This window comes from Gadus macrocephalus, chromosome 20 (assembly GCF_031168955.1).
Source record: "Gadus macrocephalus chromosome 20, ASM3116895v1".
In the NCBI taxonomy this organism is placed as follows: Eukaryota; Metazoa; Chordata; class Actinopteri; order Gadiformes; family Gadidae; genus Gadus; species Gadus macrocephalus.
The window spans coordinates 2,739,698-2,756,291 of NC_082401.1; the positions used below are offsets into that span (position 1 = coordinate 2,739,698).

Consider the following 16,594-nt stretch of genomic DNA (forward strand, 5'->3'; position numbering starts at 1 on the left):
ACTGTAAAAATGTTTTCGAGCTGTACTTCATCCAATTTATAATTGTCCTTCCATGCAGTTTAATATTATTTGTTTTACTTTTCCAATTAATATTTTTTCATTTATTAAATTGTTTAAAATAAATATTTTTACATTAAATTTCGCAAAGAGCTCAAACCAAGACATTTCTGTTTTGACAAATGCATAATTTTAGGATTACGCATAGGTTCGCCGCACATGCGCATTCGCACATAAAACTAAACTTGAGCAGAGACCACGCGGCATCAACCGACCTGGACCTGTTCCTGCGCCAGAGAGAGACTGGTAGCATCATATCCACATTTTACGGATTATATTCTGGTAAGTGAAAACAACAATAATCATATGCTGCTGTTTTTAATGCTGTTATTTCTCTGTTTGTCACTGGCTATTTCTCTGGTAGGTGCTAACTAAATGTAGCTTGCTAGCTAGCCTAGTGTAGCTAACGCATGGTTCCCGCGGGTCCTTAAAAAGTCTTAAAAAGTCTTAATTTTTTTTGTGTAAAATTAAGGCCATAAATTGTCTTAAATTTACTGTAAATTTGCTCTAGGTATTAAATTTTGCAGAGGTTTTTTTAAGACTAAGGGAAATTGTCGCGCACAACAAATCACCTAATGCGTCTTTTAATTACGGCATTTTCAGGAGTGTTACGTTACGTTAACGTTGACATCAGTCATCGGGGGGCCGGTTGCATCTGCAGCCTGCAGCTGCGTCTGTAGGCTAGCTTGCTGGCGCTACTTTTAGCTAGTGACGGTTGACATCATTGGGCCAACTTGCGCTACTTTCAGGATGGGACAGTGCAAATTCAATGAGAAATGGTTTGAGGAGGATACGTTTCGGGGGTGGTTGGAGAAGGCAGGTGACGAGGCAAGGTGTCGTTTATCCCGAAAGGCATTCATACTAGGGACCATGGGAGCAAAAGCTCTTGAGTCCCACATGAGGTCGCAGAAATATATCCGATATACTCCGTGGCAGCTAGCGGGACTACACCGATGCCCGTATTATTTGAAAGAAGTGGACTGAAAAGTTCAGCATCCGTGGCTAGTACTTCACATCAGACGGCGTTAACCGGCTTTGTGTCGCCACCAGAAACCCAGAAGGCAGAGGTATTGTGGGTTCTCCACACGGTGAGCAGACATAATTCCTTCAAATCGAACGAGGACATTAGTAACGTCTTGGCTGATATGTTCCCAGATTCTGAGTTTGCGAAGTCGTTCACCTGCGGTGAAAACAAAACGGCCTATCTTGCCAAATACGGGATTGCATCTTTCATAAAAAGAGAGCTGTCACGCAGCGTAAACGATAAACAGTACGTCCTCATGTTCGATGAGTGAACAAAACCACTAAAAGCAAACAGATGGATATCCATGTGAGGTACTGGCCCACGGACGACACTGACAGCCATGTCTTATCGCGGTACTATGGATCACAGTTCATGCTGGATCATTTTAATGTAAGTATTCCAAACAGTAAATTTATTAAATTGTGTGACGGGCTTTGACCTTTGGCCAAAAATCATATTCGAAGTTTGTTTGTTTATTAATATTAATATTCGAATATTTATTAATAATATTTTGACCATTAAATTCCTTCAGTAAGACCTGGATTGGGCTTCGCGGGGTTTGTTTACCGGCGTTGCTATGGTTACCGGTCCTGCGTGTTCCGACGGTTTATTAGGTATCTAATAAATCGCTGTCTAATCAATACTTCATTCAATGCCTCTTCCGTGGTCATTACAATATTATGAGTAGACTGCGTCGGGTTCTCCGACGCTCTCCCTCTTGGCCTGCCATAACAGGTTCGAATATTAAGGGCTGCCTAATATTCGTTTGAATTTTGATTTATTTTTGATATTCGCATTATATTCGAATAAGGAAGTTCGGCTTCAAAGCGTGTGTGTGTGTGTGTGTGTGTGTGTGTGTGTGTGTGTGTGTGTGTGTGTGTGTGTGTGTGTGTGTGTGTGTGTGTGTGTGTGTGTGTGTGTGTGTGTGTGTGTGTGTGTGTGTGTGTTCACTGTCAGCCGTGTTTACATGGACACATCTGATCCGCATAGATCAGCGGAAGAACAGCTCAATCGGAATAGAAAAGGATCATATAATACGCCTCAATCGGAATACAATTATCTGTTCGTAATATAATTCTATTCGGCTACAGAAGAGGTGGTGTAGTCTGCTATAATCGACATGCATAAACTTATTCCGATTAGTTTGGGGTTTAACTTAGGAAAGCTGCAGTAGTTCGCATTTGGTCCACTCCGCACTCCAAACTTGACCGCTGTCAAGGACGGTGGATTTATTGCCTGATTCATGTCTTTGTTATCACTCCGTACTAGTAGTTACAGTAGTCCGGTAACATATCAACCCCAGCGTGTCCGGTTGCTAAGCGACGGGTCATGGGTGACTATGGGTGACACGGGTGCGTTAATGTGTTCGCGTATCGTCGTGTCCACGCGCTTCCGAGATAACTTTGCAAGAGTACCACTACTGCTAGTACTACGGCTACGGTTGATCGATAAGTGACTCAATTATACACACCTTTTCTATCAAATAATTTTTCTGAAATTTTTTGGGTCTTAATTTATGTATGTGTTTGTCTTAAAAAGTCTTAAAAAGTCTTAAATTTGACTTTAAAAATGGTGCAAGAACCATGTAACGTGACCTCAACATTAATTAAAAGGTAATATAAGTGAAACTCATTTAATATGTGGTTTATTTGACATTGGTATGCGGTTTTATTGCAGTGTATTTCTAAATACTCTCACTCGTATACGACGTTTGTAAATCGGCACAGCACCATTTTGCGAACACACCAAGCGCGTACCTCGCGTACCATGTACGCGCGTAACGCAGCTAAAATGTTGCTTGACCATTTTGTGTCAAAAATGGTCAGATACGCGCGTAACGCGCGTAGATGAGACCCCCCCCCCCCAGCCTGTGGCTGCGCTGGATTTAGGAGTCCGAGGAAGGAAACCCAAACGCCGCCGTGTTTGGGTGGATGATAGAGCTTGGATCGGGTTAGATTAAATAATCTCGGATATAAATAACAATAATCGGGTTAAATAACTTCACATGGTGTGTCTGGTGTGTTTCCAGCATTCGTAGTGTTGATCAGCAGAGAAATAGTCCGCCAAGACGTTGAGGTTGCTTAGCAATCAGAGACTCTGTCCATGCAAGTGAACGGAGCGTTCACTCTTCGTCATAACTATCAAACCAAACATCCTTCACATTCACCGAGCGAACCTTATGAAAGTAAAATGCACATTTCTCGCTAGAAATGTTTCCGTAAACGCATTTAATGGCGTAAATATGTTACTATTTCCACCCAGAATAAAGAAAGTTGCCGGCCGTGGCTGCCATGGACATGGCTGCGCTGGAGTCCGAGGTAGGAAACCCAAACGCCGCCGTGTTTGGGTGATAGAGTTTAGATCGGGTTAGATTAAATAATCTCGGATATAAATAACAATAATCGTTTTAAATAACTTCACATGGTGTGTCTGCTGTGTTTCCAGCATTCGTAGTGTTGATCAGCAGATATATAGTCCGCCAAGACGTTGAGGTTGCTTAGTAACCAGAGTCTCTGTCCATGCAAGTGAACGGAGCGTTCCCTCTTCGTCATAACTATCAAACCAAACATCCTTCACATTCACCGAGCGAACATTATGAAAGTAAAATGCACATTTCTCGCTAAAAATGTTTCCATAAAAGCATTTAATGGCGTAACTATGTTACTATTTCCACACAGAATAAAGAAAGATGTCGGCCGTATGCTTCTGTCCAAGCTCACTACTCTCTGCCAGTGACGTCGGGTCAAGCTCAACGCTGATTGGCTATTGCCAATCAGCGTTGGCTGGCTTCTTTCAGCTAGAGTTGCGTTCCATCAATATGACTTAAGGGAATTTCCGCTAAGTAACCATGGCAATTTATCCGACCAAACTAACCTGGTCGGGAGCAGGTTAACTGTCAGGCTAACTTGAGCGGTGTTTCAGAGAAATCCATCTGTCAGCAACAATTGTAGGCTACCATCAGAAGGTTCCGCCAAAACTAGTCCTCACAATTTTGTCATAGATGTACATATATAAAGTACAAACAGCGTATATTTTCACTAAGGGTCTAATGATGCAAATTAAATAATTCAATTAATTGCTATATCTATTATAACTGTGGCTATTTTCACAACACATTTTCACACAAATGTATGTATTATCGCGTGATCACTAATCAGCTGCTGGGTGAATGGTCTAGCAGCACTGCGAGTGATATGCGCGACCCGAGTTCGCGTCCAGACTAATGCTAGTATTCTTGGCGTTGGCTTCATTTTGTAATAACCTTTATTAATTGTATTAATTCCCTAATTAAGAATATTCAAAGAAATGGAAAATAATTGGCATGAAAAGTTATTTGATTTCTCTAGTAATCCTTCCTATATTACTATTACTTGCGTGGGGATAGAACCCCGGACGACCGGGTGCAAGTCCGACACGTTAACTCGAGACTATCTACCTGCTTTAAAATCCATGGTCAATATTATATTAAAATATGTTACGCTTAATACTACTCATGCATTCAACAGATCGCCGATTTTTGTGTCAGGCAGCCTCTCTGTTTCTATTATTGGTTACGGTGTTCCCTTTTTGAGTTATTATATGCGTGTACTCCTCATAGACCTCCACAAGTATGGCAAGCCGAGTGTGCCACAATTCGACTTCAATGAAACGCGTTCTGAAACGCCAGCACGCGCGCCAGAACGCGTTCCGGTTTTCCAGAACGCGTTTCATTGAAGTCGAATTGTGGCACACTCTGCTTGCCATACTATGGCAATCCGCTGGAAAAGATCCCGCTCGGTCCTTTTCGGACATTTTCGGACATTTGATCGATGATTCGACATTCACGGTTTATTCAACGCTGGTTACATATCTCGTGAACGCGCGTAATCCAGGATAACGTTAGCCTGGCTTGAACTAACCTGAGCAAGGCGCGGCTGAACTGCGTTGATGGAACGGCTTTAGCCTCAAGTAGAAGTTGGCGCTAGTTCTAACCAGGCTTAATCAACTAATAGCCGCTTTCGTTAGCTACTTTGATGGAATACCCCTCTGCACTGACTAGTTTGATAGTTTGATGGGAATTTCCTTCCACGTGAGTAACGTCAATACTGAACTCCATTGAAAAAAACCGTCAAATTAACGCAACGATGATTGTGATGGATCGCCTGGTAACTGGTCATTTAAGTTACATTGTTACCGAAATGAGTCCACATTTAACTACAGAATATGTGCCGAATTACATTGAAGTGGCTAATGAATGTTATCTTTTCAATATTATCTATGTTGTTTATCCTAGACTCCTCTAAACAAGGCTTGTTGTAAATGGTTTTTTTTTTCTTATTTTTATAAGGGAGTTCTGCAGGCAGCTTGACAGAGTACAGTATCTCCACACACCTCCAGCATTTCAGAGCAGATGATACTGCTTATTGTTCCATGACTTTAAACATAATTTCATATACTTATTCATATGTTAATTCTTAAGATCTCTGTGGGTAGTTAATTATATTTTATTATACATTTATTTAGCAAATGTGTGTGTGTGTGTGTGTGTCAGTCATCATGGTCATTTAAGTTTTGTTTTTTTTACTGAAATAAGTCTACATTTGCCTACAAAATAGGTGCCGAATTATAACAACAAAATGTTATTTTTTTATAAATATCATCCATGTTGCTTGTCCCTAAGACTACTCAAACAAGACCTGTTTTAAATTGTGTACTTTTATAAGGGAGTTCAGCATGAACCAGGCGGTTCAGTTTCTTTTCCAGGCTGTTCAGTTGCTTTTTAGCGCCTAGAGCAGAGAATACTGTTTTTGTTATTTTCATGATTTTGAAACCTAATTTTTCACAGACATTAATTAAAATAAACAGAGTTAAACTCAAGACAGGTGCCCAGGTAAAGCCTATGTATGAGAAACATTGCTAACGTTACCAGAGGGTTGTACTACGAACATAGATTAAACAGATAGTTAGGTAACTTCAGCCTTAACACACACATACACGCACGTCTCTATATGGGTGTCCACACAGGTCTCCAACAGTACATTGTTTGCATTAAAGTTAAATCATAATCTGTCATTGATTTGAATATTTAAATTTGTTATGTTTACAAAGAATGAGATAATCAAACTGTCTTTCTCACTCACTCTAGCTAGGATATCATCACATTCCTCTATCATCGGTGGAAAGATCTCTTCAGCCACGACCTTATCATCGCTGCTGTTAAGGTAGGACAGAGATAGAAGCAGAGAGACACAGACAAACGCCCTAGAACAGTTGTTTGGAGACTCTCACTTTTTACTGTTTGGGGGGGGGGGGGTTCGCTTGTCCCTCAATTTTTTTTTCTTCTTTTGTTTCCTCAGGTATCTGATGAATGTGGAGGTGCAAGGACTGTGACTATTCATGTACCAGAAGATCTGAATTGCTTAAGCATTATAGACTAGATCATCAACATTATGGAAGGCACCATCCTTACCTCTGTCTATATGAAAACTGTCCATTTTCATGTAAAACATGGAATGCTTTAAAGAAGCATCTTTCTACAAACCACTTTTCTCAGCAATCCTCAAAAGGAAGAGATCTCACATTTGAAGTGCCACGTTTGTGGGTACTCGCAACTTTCTACTGAAACTGACTTTTTTCACCACATTGGCCAACATTTGAAGAATAATGAATCAGTTCCTTGTATGTATGTTGATTGTTCATATCAAACCAACATATATGGAAGTTTTCACACTCACAAATGGAGAAAACACAAAGTGTGTACAGTTGGAGATTTAAAACCTGGAATAGTTCACAGGTCAATCGTCAATCCCTCTGCTTTAGATTCAAGTAACAGTGACACTGAGTTGAATGAAGATTTACTATTTGATGAACCAACTTTTGAAGAACCTAGAGATTTGACAAAAGATGTTGAGCTAAAATTAGCCTCAGTTTTACTGAAATTAGAACATAGTTACCTGGTGTCAAGTGCAGCTGTAAATTTACTCCTTGAGGAACTGCAATATCTCATTGGGACTGTTTCTGTGCCGGTCACCCAGAAGACTATCACTCAGTTTTTAGGGGCTCACAATTGTCAAGTAGATGGATCACTTGTCCAAGACTTAGCCACAGAAATCTGCACATCACATCCTATTCAACTCGCTATCGGAACACAAGGCCCATTGTCTACTGCATGGAAGCGCAACAAATATTATATTACTAAGTTTAGTGTAGTGGAACCAGTAGAATTTGCAATTGACCAAAAGAACAGAAGGTCTTTTCAATATATTCCTGTACTAAAAACGTTGCAGCAGGTTTTGAACTGTGAGACTATCCTAAGCAGTGCAGTTAATTTGAACGAGAAACTTCAATCAGTGTTAAGTGAGAAGCAGGTTTACAGATGTCTCTGGGATGGTGCAATTTTTAAAGAAAACACACTTTTCTCAAATGAGTGTGCCGTTTCCTTAATTCTCTATATAGATGATTTTGAGGTGTGCAACCCCCTTGGCACATCGCGTAAAAAACATAAAATCTGTGCCATATATTGGATTTTAGGCAATCTGCCACCTGGTTCTCATTCTTCGTTGTCATCAATCTACTTGGCTGCATTGATTAATAGTGATGATGTAAAGTTGTATGGATATGACATTGTTCTAGAACCTTTGATTAGTGATATCCTTATTTTGGAACAACATGGAATATTTGTGCCCAAGTTAGGGAAATGTGTAAAGGGAACAATTCAATGTGTTGTTGCTGACAACCTCGGTGCCCACGGTATTGCTGGTTTTTTGGAGAGTTTTTCTGGTGCATACATTTGTAGGTTTTGTACAGCCACGAAATTAGAAATTCAAACAAGGGACGTAGGGAGTGAAGCATTCTCTTTGAGGACAGAGGAGGGTCACGGAAGACATCTTAAAACCCTTGAGGAAGAATCATTGGTCAATTGTTTTGGTGTTAAGAGGAGGTGTGTTTTGTCGGAAAAACTTACTCATTTTAATGTCACTACTGGCTTTCCACCTGACATTGTTCATGATTTATTTGAAGGAATTGTTCCAGTTGAAGTAGCTCTGTGTCTCTCTGTGCTCACCTCGAAGTACTTTACTTTGAACTTTTTGAATGACTCTATAAAAACTTTCCCCTTCAAGTGGACTGATAAAGCAAATTGCCCCCATCCTGTGCCACTGACCTACAAAATTAGGAGAACAGTTGGTGGCAATTCTCACGAGAATTGGAGTTTGATCAGGTTTTTGCCACTCCTCCTCGGGCAGAAAGTGCCTGCTGATGAACCTGCCTGGAATCTCCTCACTGACTTAAAGGACATTGTGGACCTTGTTGTCACACCGGTGCATACTGATGAAACAATAGCTTATTTGAATTTCAAAATCTCTGAGCATAGAGTGCGGTTCAAGGAGGTTTTCCCAGACACCAACTTGCTTCCTAAGCATCACTTCTTAGAACATTATCCACAGCTAATTCGTCAGTTTGGCCCTTTAGTTTCTCTTTGGACTTTACGATTCGAAGCGAAGCATAGCTTTTTTAAGAGAGTTGTGCGGCACACTCGATGCTTTAAAAATGTGTTGTTGTCCTTGGCACAGAGACACCAATTATCCATGGCACACCATATTTACACCTGTGGCTTTCCTAAACCTCTCCTGGAAGTGAAAAAGTTCTCAACTGTTAGCATTGATGTCCTGAAAGATGATATTGCACGGGCTGTGAAACACAAGAACCCAAACGTGAAGGAAGTGTCTTTGGCCGAGAACGTCACCTATAATGGATTTAACTACAGACTTGGAATGATCCTTGCTCATGGTTCACTTGAAGGAATGCCTGCATTTATTGAAATCATCCAGATGGTGGTTCTCCAAAAGGAGTTGGTCTTCATTGTTAGGAAACTAAGTGCTTGGTACCTGGAACACTTTAGAGCCTATCAACTTGAAATCTCGCCTACAAAGGAGATAGAAGTTCTGGAGCCATCTCAACTGACTGATCCTTACCCTTTGGCAGACTACACAGTTGGGACAATGAGGCTTATCACCCTGAAGCGATATATTCACGTTTAAGGTTTGCAAGAGTCAATATCTCTTATATGTTTTTTCCTGTTGTGCAGCTAGTAGCAGGGGAGCTCGATCGTGGCTGGACATATTTTTTTCAGGACTTTTCCTATGGTAGCACTCAGGAACCTAGAGCTTTATTTGGAAAATGACCGGAATTCTCCCTTAAATGAGAAAATGTTAGTTGAAATGAAAGCCTAATGTCCTAATTTTAAGTGTCAATAATTTAGTTATACCTATTTCTTTGTTTGTTTATATTGTTTAATTTGTCAATCTGGTATGGGGTTAATGGGTACCTAAGGTGTCTCTCCCTCTCTTTCCCTCCCACTCACAGGATCTCTAGACATGGCGAGTGTCACACGGCTCCTGGTGATTTTAGAAGAGGACAGTTGCATCAAGCTGGAGCTTCCGAATGGCATCCCTGGCTCCGTTGACGAAGTCATCGAAGAAATAAAGAATATTTCTGGTCTAACTAATGAAATACGGCTTCAGTACTACGATGCTGACTTCAGCAGTTGGGTTAACTTGACTAAAACTTCAGACCTGAAGGATCTTGCCACTTTGAAGGTTGTTCAACCCCCCCCTGTGACATTAGTCTTTGAGCCAGTTGACCTCTCTGTGAATGAGGCCAATGTTCACAGCCAAGATGATGCAAGTATCTCTTCATCTGCATGCTCAGATGATACATTACCTGTAAGCGACGCTTCCTCGGACACCTTCAGAAAGGAGCAGTGGCCCAAGGTGTTCATCATCCCTACTTTCTCACTTTCCACAGAATCTCAACTTAAGGCTGGAAATGCAGAGTATCAGAGCAACCAGGTTAGACTGACTCCCAGCTCTAAAATGATTTCCGACATACTTGAAAGACTCGCTGACAAAGTCTATTCGTACAGATCCTATCCTAGTGATGCAGACTTGAGTGAAGTGGCACAGGCGCTCACACAGACACACCCCTGTCTGAAAGAACCAGGGTCCTTCAACCACAGTTACGGATGGAAACAGAGGCTCAAGACGAAGATGTATAACTATCGCACATACCTAAAATCACACAGTTCATCATCTGACGAGCTGACTGTGAATTCTGTCAAAAGAAAATCCCCCACCGACGCCCACCCAGCAAAGAACATAAAAAAACCCAGGAGAGCCGAGTCTAACCATTACCCATCTCTACCTCATGGCGAGACCCCTGAGTCCATGGAACAAGAGAGAATAGCCCTTTTGACTGAAGTAAAGAAAAGGAACAATGGCAAAACAATAAGAGCGAAGATGGCTCAGACGTTCGCATTTCGGAGGCAAGAAATTGTCAACAAGAAAGCATCTTTGGAGGATATTATTGAGAGATGGCCAGCACTCTTCGAAGTCCAAGAGGTACACTGGCTTTATTCATAACATGGATCAAAATGTAAAATGTAATCAAATGAATGTAAAGCTAAATCACATGCTTTTGCCTGAGGCACATGTCATTTATCCATCTCTCTATACTGTATATATGTATGTTCCCTAGATAAATGCAGAGTTCCACAGAGTAACCACAATACCCCTTGAAGCAAGGTTCATGGAGAAACTTGACGAGAAGTGCATCGAACTGATTCAGGTTGTCAGAAAGAAGGGTGGAGCAACTCGGGAGAAGACAAAGCTCCTGCCAGTTGTAGAAAAGGTATGTACAGATGTTTTGTCAACTCACACTGATTGAATGGATGGACTGAACAAGTATTATTAATCATTGTCACTGTCTTCATGCAGGATACTGATATCGGTACAAGGAGGGAGATCGCTCTCAAATGTCTCATCATCAACATGAGAGAATCAATGGATGATCTGGTCCAAGAATTCCTGGTAAGGCAAGATTACTGTACAGGTGTAATGCTAGCTAAGACTGTCCACTTGATATGAGTGTTTACGAATGCACTGTATATTCAACAATCGGGGTACATTCTATTCAAACTCAAATCTGAAACATTAGTCAGGAGAAACTCTGTGATCCATCCACATCTACTGCATAATCTTCCGGGGTTCCCACGCATCATGGAATTTCTGGAATATCATGGAAGTTTAAAAAGCATATTCCATGTGGAAAGTCAAGGAATTTGTTTGTTACAATGTCATTTAGCAGATGCTTTTATCCAAAGCGTCGTACATTTAGAGTTCATACAACACAAGCAAGGATCTCATTAGTAGCATGTTTACATTGTAGTTGCCATTTAACAAAATGTAATATTTTCTGTGCAGTATTTTTCTTTATCAGGTTATTTCATGTGTTTCCCATATTGCATGAGTGGTTGTTATGGTTACTTCCTACCTTCCTTCTTTCCTCCCTTCCCCCCTTCCTCCTTCCTTGACCCGAAGACGGCACAAGGGTTAAAAAAAAAGTTTGCTTTGTCATGATGGGATATTGTTTAGATTGATGATAAAAAAGATGAGTTAATTGAATCCATTTAAAATTAAGTCTATATGGGGGGGGGGGGGGGGGGTGTGAAGGTGTCTGAATACTTTACGAATGCACTGTATGTTCTTTACTGTTCGTTCTGTTCTCTTCCAGGTGTCGGAGAAGGAAGAGGCTGAACACATTCTTCAGGGGGCAACCATGGCAATCTACATCATCAGAGATGCACAAGCTGCACCCAAAGACATTGGCATTATACTTGAGGGACAAGAGGTTGTGAACGAGTTGCCGTCTGTCGCAAATGCTGTCGCCATTCTCATGGGACTCCTTTATGTTCTCAATATGGAATATCCAAAGACATTGAAACAGACATTTGAATATATCCAGAAAGTCCTCATGGAGCTGGACCCGAAAGGCATGACCACCAAGGTCAAGAAGCTCTACGACCAGCTATACAGTACAGCTTAGTTGCATCGTAACAGTAGCAAGTAAAGTAGCATTAGTCAGTAGTAGTGTTTGCTTTTGCAGCTGACTAGCTGGCATACATATGTGGTGTGACTAATTTGAGAGCTGACTGACTGACTAGAGACTTGACTGACTGACTGACTTGAGACTTGACTGACTGACTTGAGACTTGACTGACTGACTTACTTGCGCCTTGACTGACTGACTGACTTGAGACTTGACTGACTAACTTGAGACTTGACTGACTGACTAACTTGAGACTTGACTGACTGACTGACATGAGACTTGACTGACTGACTTGAGACTTGACTGACGGATTTTACATTTCAGCCAGGTTTGGCATCTCACTGTTAATGTCTTGGGATTGTACACTGTTTGGTTATATCAGGAGGATTTTACAGTTCAGCCAGGTTTGGCATCTCACCGTTAATGTCTTGGGATTGTACACTGTTTGGTTATATCAGGAGGATTTTACAGTTCAGCCAGGTTTGGCAACCCACCGTTGATGTCTTGCAATTGTACACTGTTTGGTTAAATCAGGACGACTTTACATTTCAGCCAGATTTGGCATCCCAACGTTAGTAACTTGGAACACTGTTAATTTAAATCAGGGTTTTGACTGTTTTTGAATTCCATTTCTCAAGTGTTAAATTACAACCATGCAGATACCCTGTAAAATGTCATGTTTTATCATTTTATAAGTTAGTTAATTGATATCAATGTGTCATGAGAATTATTGATATATATATTTTTTATTAAACAAATAATTTCTATTTAGTTTTATATTTTAAATGATAAATATTTGTTTGATAAAATATATATCTTTTTGATTGGATAAAGCAAATAATTTCTATTTAGTTGTGTTTCTGAAATAATAAATACTTGTTTGATAAAATTATATCTCTTTGATTGGATAAAACAAATAATTTCTATTTAGTTGTATTTCTGAAATAATAAATATTTGTTTGATAAAATATATATCTTTGATTGGATAAAACAAATAATTTCTATTTAGTTGTATTTATTAAATGATAAACAATTGTTTGATAAAATCTATATATTTTTGTTAGATAAAACATTACATTTAAATTAATTGGCTTCCTTTTAACAAGAAAATATGATTTTGGCCAAGTCTTAAAATATAGTTTCCATGGACATAGAAAATACAGTTTGAGACAAGTTTTATTTTTTCATTGGCTCAACTTATACAATATAGATGTGAACTGTTACCCTAAAAAATTTTAATTAGTTGAACTAAAAACTTTTTTCAGTGTACAGCTCTTCGCTGCTCTCGACGCATATGATATACGTCGCCACACCCGCCCTAGGAACTCGGCAGAGAGATGGCGATCTCTCTGCCCCACTTCACCGCTTTTTCCAAGGGGAGGATAAAAGCCTTTATCTGAACAATTGCACAATAAACGGTCGAACTCTTTGCATGAAAAAATTATCCTTTAAATCCACAAACAACATATGTGTAATCCAGGGCATACAAAGACCGGGACCAGAAAATAATTATTTTCTCTCCATTGACACCCATTCATATTTTTCAATCTCATAGGTCCCATGAGCCCTACCGGAAGGGGCGTGACTTCGCCACTCTATAGAGGTATAGACCCTCCTATATTGTTTGCCCTGAATATTCAATGGAATGTATTAGTACATGTGCGTGCGTGTGTGTGTGTGTGTGTGCTGGTGCTTGTGTTTTGGTGTGTGTGCGTTGAACCTGTAGGGGGCCAAACAGCCTATATTTACACTAAGGGTTTAAGATTAAATGATGCAAATAAAGTAATTAAATTAATTGAGATATGCCTATATTGTTATCGTGGATATTTTCTCAACTCCACTCCATTCCATCTTTTTTATCATCCAGCCGTTGGCTGAGTGGTTTAGCATCTGCCCTGCAATACGGGCGACCCGAGTTCGCGTCATGGGTAAGTCATTTAATTCTTGCCGTTGGCTTATTTTTGTAATTTCCTTTACATCAGAGAAATTAGGCTTAACAATTTACTTTTTATGCAATAAATATGTCTTACAGTATCCCTATAACCCAAATATACCTTGCAAAAACTCATGGTAAAGTTAATGTTAATATTTATGTTACTGATAAGCCTTTGTCACAATGACAAAGACACTGGATGGGAAATTGCAGCCACATAAATTCCATACAGGTGAGTTTCGCGGCAGGCAGCCAAGAAACTCACCACTGACCACCAAAAAATACTATGGTCAGTCAATTTAGAATATTCAAAGAAATGGAAAATAAATGACATGAAAAGTTTTTTTTTATTTCTCCAGTATTCCTTCCCAAAACACTGATTCGGTGGGGATTGAACCCCGGACGAACGGGTCTTAGAATAATTTGCGTCTCTTTCGTAGATCGCACCATCTTTCAACGTCTTTGTTTAATACGACTGCATCACCTTCTCTCTCACATTTCACTTTATCAAGTTAGAAGTAAACTGCTCATGATCATATCGCTGCGTTATCTCTGTGGAGATCCCCCCCCCCCCCCTGGAACAGCGGAGCCATCGCATTTACAACAGAATGAAACCCAATAAACCACCAGTGTGTGCAGGGTCCGGGAGGGTAAATTGGGGTTCTAGCTCACACGCGGAAATATAAAAATGTGCTGCTCCAAATAAGCAACAAAGTCAGTAACGTGTCAACTGTGTTGTATGTGTTGTTCTACTAAGCGGACGCTTGATGGTGACGTATTACGACGTGGACAGAAATCGGCTTCTTGGCCTTACTTATCTATTCAAATGCAAATGTACTGGCTGGGGGAGGGGAGGTGTTACAGAGAGAGAGAGCGATTGAGAAATCAGTGAAAACAGACCATTTAGCATTTAGATTCCAGGCAACTTCTTCTCATGAGGCAGGAGCTGACCACACAAACATGATACTTTTAAGACTAAGCCATACACAAATTATCAAATATATTAAAGAATAAGAAATCATTACCCTTGGATGAATGAAATAGTATTTTTTTTATTAAACAATGAGTGAGCCGTTTCAAACGATTGGCGACTAGCGTTCTGGTGCATATTTACCGCTACCACTGGACTGGAGTGAGGGTTCATCTAGTAGGCTGTTTAGAACGGGGCTTCAACAAAAATAAGTGCGGGGGGAGGGGGGCGACGTGTCAACGCAAATTATTCATGGCGACGAATTTTTGAAGTCGACTACGTCGACTAGTCGTCCCAGCTCTATGCATTACAGTAATGCATTACTTTTGTAATGCGTTACTGCCCAACACTGCAAATAACCAAATGACTTGGGTTTTAAATGAGTGTATTACAGTTTATTAGAGTATAGAGTACATTGTAAGTCAGTAAAAAAAGAAAACAAAAAAATACGGCTGACTTTGAATGAACTAGGAACTGGGTGAAAAATAAATGTCTTTCGGGACAGCAGTCTCAACATTCACAGCAGATTATTTTAGCAGGCTGAGTGCCCTTCCGACAGACAAGTCGCCTACATGACTCACAGACGTCACTACTTTTGTTCCCACTACATCTGGTGACTTGACACTTTTTCCTTTTGGTAGGTGGGGAAGGAGTTTCAATCAGAAGTCGCCTACGTGCCACTGATGCTGCCCCTGATGACACAGTCCTGGCCATTCTCTGAGGCGCACACAGCTATTTCACAAGCTCCAGAATAAATCTCTTTCTGGTCATGTTGACGTCCATGCACTGTTTGTACAGAATGTGTGCATTGATTGCAGCCAGGTCTAGGATGTTGTAGAACACAGCTACAGGCCAACGCCTGGTCCCTCCCTTTACTGAATACAAGCGTGCCATCTGGTCCATAACATCAACGCCATATTTAGTGCTGTTGTAGTGGGAAAGAAATTATTCTAACACCCGTTCGTCCGGGGTTCAATCCCCACCAAATCAGTGTTTTAGGAAGGAATACTGGAGAAATAAAAAAAAACTTTTCCATTTTCCATTTCTTCGAATATTCTAAATTGACTGACCATAGTATTTTTTCTCAACAGAAGTGGTCAGTGGTCAGTGGTGAGTTTCTTGGCTGCCTGCCACGAAACTCACCTGAATGGAATTTATGTGGCTGCAATTTCCCATGCAGTGTCTTTGTCATTGTGACAAAGGCTTATCAGTAACATTAATATTAACATTAACTTTACCATGTGTTTTTGCAAGGTATATTTGGGTTATAGGGATATTGTAAGACATATTTATTGTATAAAAAGTTAATTGTTAGGCCTAATTTCTCTGTTTGGAACCATTGGAAATTACAAAAATAAGCCAACGGCAAGAATTAAATGACATACCCAGGACGCGAACTCCGATCGCCCGTATTGCAGGTCAGATGCTAAACCGCTCAGCCAACTGCTGGTTCACAAATTTGATTTAATTCAAACAATTCATCTACGTCACGTTTTCTGGAACGCCGCCATTTGCACGACCGATCTCGCCAAGTATGGCCGCCCACACCGCTCATCTGAATGTTAGAGAGAGACAGAGATATTATCGGTTTTAGGCTCCGATCCTTATTTGTTATCCCTAGTTTTTTTTTAGTCCATTAGTATGCTTGCCTCAAATCAATCTTCATGACATATATATTTATTTAGTCCACAACCCCTCCCCATACAGTGGAGATATCTTGAAAGCGTTCAAGAGCACTGATGCCTAC

At 40.4% G+C, this 16,594-nt stretch overlaps 1 protein-coding gene across 4 annotated transcripts; it reads left to right on the top strand.

Moving 5' to 3' along the window:
- On the top strand, positions 1 to 13,205 carry LOC132448601 (uncharacterized). 4 transcript variants are annotated; one of them, XM_060040040.1, is made up of 7 exons: positions 7,311 to 9,100; positions 9,425 to 9,783; positions 9,866 to 9,909; positions 9,984 to 10,458; positions 10,595 to 10,747; positions 10,834 to 10,926; positions 11,630 to 13,205. In XM_060040040.1, the coding sequence occupies exons 2-7, from the start codon at positions 9,436 to 9,438 to the stop codon at positions 11,939 to 11,941; spliced, it is 1,425 nt and encodes a 474-aa protein (XP_059896023.1). In that variant the 5' UTR covers positions 7,311 to 9,100; positions 9,425 to 9,435; the 3' UTR covers positions 11,942 to 13,205. The 4 variants fall into 4 exon arrangements, with proteins under 4 accessions (XP_059896021.1, XP_059896022.1, XP_059896023.1 ...); XM_060040038.1 differs by lacking the exon at positions 7,311 to 9,100 and adding exons at positions 1 to 339; positions 6,207 to 6,282 and having other exon boundaries at positions 9,425 to 10,458; XM_060040037.1 differs by having other exon boundaries at positions 9,425 to 10,458.
- The last annotated feature ends 3,389 nt before the right edge of the window (positions 13,206 to 16,594 follow it).